The sequence below is a fragment of the Condylura cristata genome, unplaced genomic scaffold (genome assembly GCF_000260355.1).
Source record: "Condylura cristata isolate star-nosed mole 26May11 unplaced genomic scaffold, ConCri1.0 scaffold00015, whole genome shotgun sequence".
NCBI classification, from domain to species: Eukaryota; Metazoa; Chordata; class Mammalia; order Eulipotyphla; family Talpidae; genus Condylura; species Condylura cristata.
Window position 1 is genome coordinate 39,854,713 of NW_004567116.1, and position 10,665 is coordinate 39,865,377.

At 55.9% G+C, this 10,665-nt stretch overlaps 1 protein-coding gene across 2 annotated transcripts; it reads left to right on the plus strand.

The window, feature by feature from the left end:
* The first annotated feature begins 957 nt into the window (after nucleotides 1-957).
* SERPINH1 (serpin peptidase inhibitor, clade H (heat shock protein 47), member 1, (collagen binding protein 1)) lies at nucleotides 958-10,440 on the plus strand. Of its 2 annotated transcripts, none has more exons than XM_012725690.1 (5): nucleotides 958-1,218; nucleotides 5,136-5,779; nucleotides 6,902-7,000; nucleotides 7,106-7,338; nucleotides 9,463-9,765. In XM_012725690.1, the coding sequence occupies exons 2-5, from the start codon at nucleotides 5,170-5,172 to the stop codon at nucleotides 9,763-9,765; spliced, it is 1,245 nt and encodes a 414-aa protein (XP_012581144.1). In that variant the 5' UTR covers nucleotides 958-1,218; nucleotides 5,136-5,169. The 2 variants fall into 2 exon arrangements, with proteins under 2 accessions (XP_012581144.1, XP_012581145.1); XM_012725691.1 differs by lacking the exon at nucleotides 958-1,218 and adding an exon at nucleotides 2,706-2,749 and having other exon boundaries at nucleotides 9,463-10,440.
* The last annotated feature ends 225 nt before the right edge of the window (nucleotides 10,441-10,665 follow it).

Sequence of the window (10,665 nt, forward strand, 5' to 3'; positions counted from 1 at the left end):
TAGCACGCGCTATCCCCTCAGAAGGTGCGTCTCTGAGCACAGGGACTTTGTCCTGTAAGCTGCGCCTTCAGCATCTAGAACAGAAATGAGTAACTCATCTTAGCTCAGAGCTAAGGGCTATCAGTTGTGGGAGGACGATGTGAGAAGGGTTGAGGGTGAGATAGGCTCCCTGTGGGAGGGGACCCAACCTGGGAGACAGGCCGGTAGGGGTGAGCAAGGAGAGAGAAAAAGACAGAGGAAGGAAACAAGGAATGACTTAGCACACTTCACAGCCCATGGAGCAGAGGCCCAGCAAAGGAACCGCATTTGCTTAGGGTCACACAGTGTGATTACTTAGCGGACACCTATGTTACTTAGGACAATTACAGGTCCAGGCAGACCAACGGAAGCTCCTCAGTTCCCCAGGCCAACACTTGTAGGGGGAAGGTCAGGTTCTTGGTCTGGCCCCATTCCGCCCCGAGGGCGGTCACTGAGGTTGGTTTAGGTGTTCAGGATAAACTGCCTCTTAACTCTGACCATCTCCCTGAGACCAAGAACAGCAGCCCCCACCGTCCCCCTCCTGCCCCTCCTGCCCCGACAGAGGAGGGGGCTTGCAGGGGGAACCCAGCTAAGTTTCAGCCTGAAAATCGAAAACCGACCCACTGCCGGCAGAACCACAGCAAAGCAGGAGCCGCTCTGTTGCTGCAGGAATGTATTTTAGGGGCAGGCTGGTTTGTATTTTAGGGGCAGGCTGGGGGGTGCAGTAGGGGGACTCTTATCCTAGGAATTGGGCCCGAGTGCTGGGTGCCCCCTCTTCTCAGTGATCTGAACGCTCCGTTTCCCGCACCTCCCGGGCCACAAGGCCCTAAGTCTCCGCGGCGCCTAATCACGCCCCGACTCTGGACCTCGCGTGCTAGTCCCACCGAAGGCCGGGTCTCCCGGCTGGGGCTCCCCGCCGCGCCCTCGGAACAGGGGGGCAGTAGGACCCAGGGGCCGGGAGGACGCTCGAGAGGGAGGGGGCGGGAACCTGGGCGGTTTGGAGGAGGTCTTTGGCTTTTTTTGGTTGAGCCGGGGCGCCCTCCGGAAGCTTTTCCAACTTTCCAGAAGTTTCTCGGGACAAGCGGGAGGTGGGGGGTGGAAGCCATATATAGGTCTGGAGAGTCGGGGAGAGGCGAGAGTGGAATCCGTCGGCTGCTAGAGTCCGAGACTGCGGTCCCGGCGCCTGCCCGACCGGCCCAGGTAAGGGGCGGGCTCGGCTTGAGCGCAGCGGGCCCTTTGCGGGGTGCTTCAGGGGGTCAAGGGGGCGGCAGCCCCCGGAGGGAATAGGGACCAACGTAGAGACCACAAATATAAGTCCCTGGCACTGGGAGCAGCAAGAGGGCTCGGGGTCAAGAACTCGGGGCTGGATGGCGGTGGCAGAGTGAGCTTGAGGGTTAGGGCAGATGGCAAGCCCAGGAAGCCGGGCAATCGAAGGTCCGGTCCGAAAGACCTGCGGGGCGCCCCACAAGTGATGGCAGAGAAGAAACACTATACTAGGGGCAGGGATGCTGAGACTCCACCTTCTGCGGGAACTAGGAGCCACGGGAGAGGAGATGGCGTCTAGAGACCCTTCAGCAGGGTTGGGGAGGCCAAGCTAGCTTGATTATTGGTGGGGGGCACCTCCTTTTCTGGGGTTGAGGCTTAAGGATCAGCAAGGATTGATGGATCAGTCTCCTCAGAAGCTTGTTGGGGTTAGATGGGTGTCCTGAAGTTAGGGGGGGTGGAAGAAGTGAAATAATAGTCTTGAATTTTCCAGGGATGTGGGATCTTGGTTCCTGGGGTCCCCTTGGTTTGGAAGGAGTCAACAGGGTGGCTTCATTTCTGGTCAGAAGCCAGTTTGTGTAGGTGATGGCCTCTAAAAGCGGGATTTGACCAGCCCTAGCCCCTTCCACCTCCTTCCAAGGATAAGCAGACTCAGCAGGGTCTCCATCTCCTCCCAGGGCTGGGGGAAGGAAGAAATAACTAGAACACTGAGTCACCCACCCTCATCTGTTTACTGCTACCTGGTTCCTGGAGTAACTACAGAGTTAGGCTTCTACCAGAGGCGGGGGTTTCCTGCCCCCCAGCTTAGGGACATTCCTGAGCCACTGGAGTGGAGGAAAAAGAACCCAGGCCACTTCCAGCATGGCCTGCGGTTTGCCTCTCCTCTTCCCTGGCTTCCGGCTGGTCCCCTCTGGGCTGCAAGGCCCGGATGGAGGTATGGGAAAATTAGGGGGCTTTGGTTCCCTGGAAATCTCAGGCTGGGACCACACCCTCCTTTTCCCTGCTGCTTCATCGCCCATCCCCGCCTTCCTGAGACTTCCCAACCCCCTCCCTTTGTCTCTGGTCACCGGGATTCCTAGCAGAAGTGCTTTGTGCTGTTTGTACAGGATAGGATTTCTAGCCCTCCGCCGGGGCTCTGTGGGTCTTGTAGAGGAAAGAACCTTGTGCAGAGAGGTCTGACCCCCCATGGTCCCTGTGGGGTCTGAGGTGGCTTCCCTGCCGCTCTCTGGCCTCAGTTTCTCCCACTGTACCGAGTAGGGTGTCCCCCAAGGTCTCTGTAGTAGGGCGTCCTTGAAGTTTTGGGACTGGTTATGCCTCCTGTGCCAGGGACAAGGTAGAGCGGGTTCCACTTGGGGGTCAGGCCTTCAGGGCCGCTTCTCACCACCTCCTCTGCCCATCCTCCTCACTCTTCTGTTTTCTTTCAGAATGAAAAAGGCAGGCATTGACCTCCCCCTGAGGCAGTTTCAAGGTATTTTAGACTCCCCCAAGTGTGTGAGGCCCTCTCTGGCAGTCCCCCACACTCCAGCATCTGCTTCTTCTCTTCCCTCTGACAAAAGCCCAGAATCCGGTCTCAACACAGCCTGGTTAGCTTTGGGCACAGCCCCTGGCTTCTCGGATCAAGTGTTTATCTTTGTGGGTCTGTAAACCATCTCTCCCCGGCCTAAGGGCTGGGATTTCTCTGTGGCAACATGGGCAGGGCTGTGGGAGGCTGGCTTGCTTGCAGTAACTTGTCTTTCTCGTTTCTGCTGCTGGATTAACAGAGCAGCCCTTCTCCAGAGCTGAGCATCTCCCTTCAGAGACCAATGGGCAGATCCAATGCTAAGGCCAGGGAGGCTCTTTGCCACCCCTGAGTCCTGAATGCAGGCCTCCTGCTCCCTAGCTGGAAGCCCCTTTCTGCTAATTCCGTTTCTAGCCTGCCACGTCACCAGGACAGAGCAAGCAGGAGCGCAGCTATGTGGCTGCCTGCGGAATCCCAAACTAGTCATTTAGAGCTTTCTTGGAAAAGCTCCTCCCAGCCCTCCGAGGTGCTGGCTGGCTGGCTGGGGGCGGTGGCTGTCAAGATGGTGTCTGCCACGTGGCAGGCCTGTGAGCTGGACTCTGTGTCTCCCAAGAGGATGCTGGTGGCCTTTGCAGGGTCTGAGCGCTGGCATCAGTTGTGTGAACTAGAGGCGGCCTTTGAACAGGATGACCATATATGCCTGCTGTCTTGGCATAATTAGTGGTGCCGCCTTTTTTTTTCTCTTCTAGTGACCTTTTTAGTACAATACATTTTATGGTCACTCTGCTTTTCAGGATCTGTGTCTAGGGGAGGAGGAGCCAGGACTGCAAGGAAAGTGGCCTAGACCCTGAAACATCCCACCCCAACCTGTATGTTGGGGTAACTCTTGCCCATCTCTCGTACTCTAAGGAACAGATCCCCGGTGAACCATCCCTCTGGGACATCTGTGCATCTCAGTGGTCTCCCCACACCTCTCCCTCCTCATGCACACTTTGCTTCTCCCTTTCACTGCACCTTCCAGGAGGTGGCAGCCCAGGGAATGGGGCTGGGGGATGGTGGAGGGTCCTTCCTGGGCTCAGGCTGGCTGCAGCGTGCTCATCCCGTGCTCATCCCAGACGGCCAGTGTTCCCACGACAGTTGAACCCTCAGGGTCTTCCTGGAGGAGGATTGGGAGAGAGGCTGCGCCAGAGCAGTGGGATCCAGGCTCTGCCAGGCTTCCTTCAACCCTGCCCTTTGCTGTGTGTCCCTTCCTCTCTCTTGCTGCATGATCTGAAGGTGGGGGCATGCGGCTTGTCCCAAGGACCACTGTTACTGCAGAGGTTTGGGAGGGGGCTGAGGACGACCTTGAGGATAGATGGCCTCTGTGGCAGCAGATGTCAGATGGGAGGGAAGAATGGAATCTGTTATGGCCCCAGCTTTCAGGGAGGCTAAACACGCACCTGGCTGGCCTCTGGTGAGGGACGAGTTGGCTGTTCTGTTGAGCTATGATTTACCCCTCCCCCCAGTATCCTTCCTCTCAGGAAACCTCCCACCTCTCCCCAGATTTTGTCTAGGGGATTTCCCATCTGCTGCAGGGGCTGTGGGCGATGGGCATGTGCCTGCCAAGATAAGTCTCCAGGGTCACAGAGGCCTATGCGCTTACGACTTGAAAAAGGGAGACTGAGGCTCAGAGTGGTGAACACACACACTCACACTCAAGGTCACCATTGCGGCAGCAGAGTGGAGCATTTAATGAGTGAACCAAGCCAGTGACTCATTAACATCCCAGAACAGAATGAAAGGGAGGGGGAAGCAGGCCTGTATAGCTCTGTCCCACGTGACATCCTTTTCCCAGGCGCCTGCACTTTCTGCAGACCCTCAGCCCATCTGCCTCTCGCCCACTGGTCCCCAGGGTTGTATGGAAACAGAGCGAACCTCTGTACAAACCCCGGTATGGCCATGCGGCCCTGGTTTCTGTTCACTTAGGAACAGCTGAGGCCTCTTAATGCGCTGGGTACTGGGAATATAAGAGAGTAACCAGACTGGTTGGGTTTCCTGTCCTGGAGGTCACAAACTAGTTAGGGGCAGAAAAAATACACAATAAACACAAGTGTAAGTGTAAGTTCAATGCAAGGAATCAATAGGGTGGGATGGTGACTTGCCAGGAATTCTGCTTTGAATTAGGTGGTCACGGGAAGCCTCAGAGAATGGATAGGCCCCCCCAATATTGCAACCCCAAGTTTGGTCTGGGCTCCCTAGAACTCCAGGTTCTCTTGTTCCGATCTCCAGGGGATTTGGTGGTAACCAGAAGGCTGGGATGGTGGTTGGGAGGAAGACCCAGAACTTCAGGGTGACCCCCTCTCTGCAACCCACACAGGTCCTCTGTGGTCCACACACCCCACCTCCCAGCCATGCGCTGCCTCCTGCTTATCACCTCCTGCCTCCTGGCGGCAGCCCTTGCCGCGGAGGTAAAGAAACCAGCGACCTCTGGCCCCTCGGAAAAGCTGAGCCCCAAGGCGGCCACCTTGGCTGAGCGCAGTGCAGGCCTGGCCTTCAGCCTGTATCAGGCGATGGCCAAGGACCAGGCGGTGGAGAACATCCTGCTGTCACCAGTGGTGGTGGCCTCCTCGCTGGGGCTCGTTTCGCTGGGCGGCAAGGCGGCCACGGCTTCGCAGGCCAAGGCGGTGCTGAGTGCCGAGCAGCTGCGGGATGAGGAGGTGCATGCGGGCCTGGGTGAACTGCTCCGCTCGCTCAGCAACAGCACCGCGCGCAACGTGACCTGGAAACTGGGCAGCCGGCTGTACGGGCCCAGCTCGGTGAGTTTCGCCGACGACTTCGTGCGCAGCAGCAAGCAGCACTATAACTGCGAGCACTCCAAGATCAACTTCCGCGACAAGCGCAGCGCTCTGCAGTCCATCAATGAGTGGGCGGCGCAGACCACCGACGGCAAGCTGCCCGAGGTCACCAAGGACGTGGAGCGCACCGACGGCGCCCTGCTGGTCAACGCCATGTTCTTCAAGCGTGAGTCCCGAGGGGCTGGGCGGGCGCGATGCTTCGGAGACCTCCCCGCCCCCTGCAAGAGTCTGGATCCTGGTGCAGCACGGTGGTTTAGTCTTCGTAAGAACCGGTGGCGGCAAGCAGTGCAGTGAAGCCCTTTATATAGCCTAGAAACTAGGTCCAAAGAGGTGTAGCGAGGTATTCAAGGAGTCAAGCCTGGCAGAGGGTCTCCAGAGCGTTTGTTCCGTCTAGTTTCAGCACATCAGAGTGCCTTTGCTTGTCTTGGAAGCAACAAATTAAATCAGTTTGGCCAGGTTTGTGAGCTTGCCTGATCCTCAGAGCAGTTCTCCCCATCGCACAGGTAGAGAAACTGAGGCCCAGCTAGCGGGTAGCAGAGCCAGGGCTCAAGTGCAGGTATTGCACTGAAGATTCACTTGGAGGTTAAGGAGCACGTTCGAATACTCTGTGGAGTGTTCCACAGAGTGCTGTGAGGATGAGGAAACCCTGTTTGCGAAGGTAAAGGCTAGGAGGGAGGGCTGAAAATCTCTCAGCCAGTCAGCAGCCAAGGCTAGACTTGAATGCAGATCTTTCCATAGGGCTGGGCACAGGCCAGTGTCACACAGGCCAATGTCACACATCTATAGGGTTTTTTTTTATTGCGTTTTTTTTTCTGGCCACCAAGACATGACTTGTGGACAAGAATTAAGGATGACCTCAGGACTCTGTCTCCCCAGGACACAGACCTCTCAGTTAGTAGGGGGTGGAGGACAGAGAGAACTCCAGCTCAGCATGCATGCCTGAATATTTAATAGGCACCAGGGCCGAGGGTAGAGGTGGCAGGGTCTGAGCTGAGGGGGTCCTCCTGAAGGAATCCCTTGTCTTTGGGGATACTCAGGCCTGACTTGGAGAGTGGTACCTTCAGGCAGCATGGTTAGGGCCAACACCCTCCGACAACCCCCAAAGCAAGCACATGTACTCTGTGGGCTGGGCGCTAAGGGGGGGGGGCGATGTAGGCGTAGGTGAGCTCTGAAGACTGAAACAGAGACTTGTGTCAGGGATAAAGCCAGGGTATGCAGTGGTGATGGTGATTTGGGGGTGGGGGACATGTATTTTTGACCTTGTATATCCTGCTTTTTCTTACTATAGCACACTGGGATGAGAAATTCCACCACAAGATGGTAGACAACCGTGGCTTCATGGTGACCCGCTCCTATACCGTGGGTGTCACGATGATGCACCGGACAGGTAAGTGCCTGTGGAGCGGCCACCAATGGCGGGGCCCGAGGGAGCTGGGGCCTGGCCCGCCCCTGCCCCACAGTGTGCCCAGTGCCCTCTCCACCTCTCTTTTAGGCCTCTACAACTACTATGACGATGAGAAAGAGAAACTGCAAATTGTAGAGATGCCCTTAGCCCACAAGCTTTCCAGCCTCATCATCCTCATGCCCCACCACGTGGAGCCCCTTGAGCGCCTCGAAAAATTGCTGACCAAAGAGCAGCTGAAGATCTGGATGGGGAAGATGCAGAAGAAGGCCGTCGCCATCTCCCTGCCCAAGGGTGTGGTGGAGGTGACCCATGACCTGCAGGTGAGGGGTGGCCCAACTTGATGGTAGGTGGACCTGGGAGGGAGTGGTACTTGGGACATCCATTCACCAGTTCAGCACGTCTATCCTGAGCCCTCCTGAGTGCATAGACAGCACTGGGCTTTGCTGTGGATAAAGCTGGGTGAAGGAGGCGGGGCCCAGCCCTTGGGGAGGTGATGATAACATCAGTAGCTAAATATAACCAGGCACTGTTCTATGCCAGGCACTCCTCTCGGCACTTTTTATGCATTCAACTCATTTCTCAGAAACTTTATTAGGTAGCACTATGACCCTTACAGGTGATGAAACTGAGGCTCAGCAAGGTTAAATAATCTACCCCAAATCGCATAACCAGTTGCTCAAGCATTTAGCACTAAACTGTGCCCTTAATCCCATGCTGGCTGCAGTCACACACTGTTCCAATGCCCCTGGCTATACGAAAACAAAATGATCTCAGCCGTTAGTAACTTAGATGGTCAGAAGCTGAATCTACCAGCTCCACCTATTGCCCCTCACCGCCAGCTTGGGTGACTCAGAAGCAGCGGCTCTCACTCAGACACCCCCCCCCCCCGGCTGTTAAGTAGCAGAGCCACAGTTAGGGCCCAACATGAACACTCACGGTGGCCTTTTTGCCAGGAGAGATTTTTGACCAACTGGAATAGGAAAACTGTCTATCACCTGGATCTAATCTTAGACGCAAGACATGGTCCTCTGGTGGGCCTCTGGCAGGGTGGATTCACACTTGTTGTGGGAGTGTGGAGCAATAAAACCCAAGAAGAAATTGGCCTAGGCGCCTACCCAGAGATAGTGACTCTTAAATGGTTTTCCCATAGATGGCCCTGAGGGTTTCTGGGGAGAAGCTGTCCCTGTCTCTCTCTCCTGGGCCTGCCCAGCCCCCTCTGCAGAGACTGGTCTGCCCTTTTTTCTCCCGGAAGCCTGGTGGACACGCTTCCCATCAGTCCTTGAGGCAGACTGAGTTGGGAAAGGTGAAGTAAGTGCTTGAATAGTTGGGCCTAGACTGCCTGTCTCAGGCCCCTGTGTCTAGTGCTTATTTGTTTTGCAAAAGCCTGAGCTCCAGAAGCTGCTGTTCACTCAGCCAACAGCCCTTTACTGCTGTTTCTTGCACAGGAAGAGCCAGGGACATGGCCCTAACTTGAATTGGGGGTTGGGGTGGGGTTGAGGTAGGTGGGAGAGACAGACAGGTCCAGATACTGGTACAGAAGCCCAGAGGGTGTCCCAGAGATGTGGGCTAGGCAAGGCTTCCTGGGAGATGTGGTATCTAAGGCCCTAAAGGGAGAGAGGATAGTCAGGGAGATGCTGTTGAGGTTGTAGTAGGGAGCAGGGGGTGCGGCTGAGGGGCACAGCTGCACGTCAGCACAGGTCACACACGGAAGTGTTTGCACTGGCTTCCAGGGCGGTGCAGAGCTATCTATAGAAAGAGTGTCTGTATAATACACTGTGTTTTAACATTCTACTCTGGAAATGTACAGAATACAGTAAATACAGAGTATGGCGGATGAGTCCTCATATACTCACACCTAACCTCAACCATCATCTTTATGGCCAGTAAAGATTCACCTACATACATCTTTCCCCTCCATCAAATTATTTTGGAGCAAATCCCAGACATCCTACTGCTCCAGAAAGGTTTCCCAAGTGATGTGGATGGAATTGTTCTTAGATTAGTCTTTCTCAAATTTGAATGTGCTAAGAATTACCTGGAGAGTTTGTTTAAAAAGTTCCCAGGCCTGGCCCCAGTGGTTTGACTCCTGTGAGCTGGGGCTGGGATGGGGCATGTGCATTTCCCCCAAGTGCCAGGTCGTGCTGGGGGGCAGCTCTCCATGTCTACACTTGGAGAAGCACTGGCAGTGCCAGGGAGCAATTCTGCCTTTTCCCCGAGTTTCAGTTTCCTCCTCTGTGAAGTGACAACAAGAAGCTCTTGTAGGGCGGTTGTGACATTCTTGAAAGCAGTGGAGTGACGTGTCCTTGTCACTAGGGGCACACAGAAGCCACAGAAGCAGCCTGGCCGTGGTGGTCTTGCTTCCAGGACAACAGGCGGTGGTGTGGGTGGAGGGTGAGGGCCGGGGAACCAGGTCCAGCCTCACCTGGCACCACCTTGTCCCACAGAAACACTTGGCCGGACTGGGTCTGACGGAGGCCATTGACAAGAACAAAGCAGACCTGTCACGCATGTCAGGCAAGAAGGACCTCTACCTGGCCAGCGTGTTCCACGCCACCGCCTTCGAGTGGGACACAGAGGGTAACCCCTTTGACCAGGACATCTACGGGCGTGAGGAGCTGCGCAGCCCCAAGCTCTTTTACGCCGACCACCCCTTCATCTTCCTGGTTCGAGACACCCAGAGTGGCTCCCTACTGTTCATTGGGCGCCTGGTCCGGCCCAAGGGTGACAAGATGAGAGATGAGTTGTAGGCCCAGGGTGGACATGGGTTGGCAGGAGGCAGGCGAAGGCTCCTGTGACACATGGGTGCTATGGGGGTGGGGGGACTGAGGTACTGACCTTGGATATTCCACGGGGTGAGGGTGGGAAAACTGCAGGCTTCCTATGGCAAGAGGCCTTTCCGGCCTGGACACGGCCTCCAGAGAGCACGGTGCTGAACCCAGAGCCCACAGCCTGTGGGACCTGGGCTGTGTCAGCGCCTGCTCTCCAAGCCCTGGGATCCAGCCTGCCTCAGTCAGTGTTCATATTTATAGCCAAGTACTCGCTCCTCTGGGAGACGTCTAGCGGGCGGGCTCAGCCCAGCCCTCGTGAAACGGGGCCTCTTTTCCTGACACTACCGACACTCCGTTCCCTTCCTCCCCCCAGCCTTCTCCGGATGTCCCTCAACTGTGCTTGGCCCCTGGGACTGGCACTCCCATAATGGCCCTGGCCCCAGTGGGGGGTCAGGAAACAACTAAATAACTTCTGGTGGTCTCTTAAGCAGATTCAAGAAGCATTGCGTTAGTCATTGTAGGGATGAACATCCCCCCCCCCTTTTTACACGTTTTCAAAGCGGGGGAGGGGAGGGGGAAATGAACCTTTGTTGCTGTCAAACCAAGAACTTATTTGTGTAATTTTTTTTCAATAAAACTTTTCCAGTGAAATAGGTTGGCACCTGGAGGGTGACTGGATCAGGAGAGTTCTGTGGATGTCTCCCAGGGTCAGGGCTCCTTCTTTTAGGTCAGGTTTGTGATGAAAGGCCCATATCCAGCCCTGAAATGCAGGTAGATAATGCCCTGTGGCTGGCCTGCTAGTGATGAAAATGGCTTTGGCCTGGCAGCCCTGGAGAATAGGGCTGTGGGTACAGTGACAGTGCTGCACTGGGAGCTCGG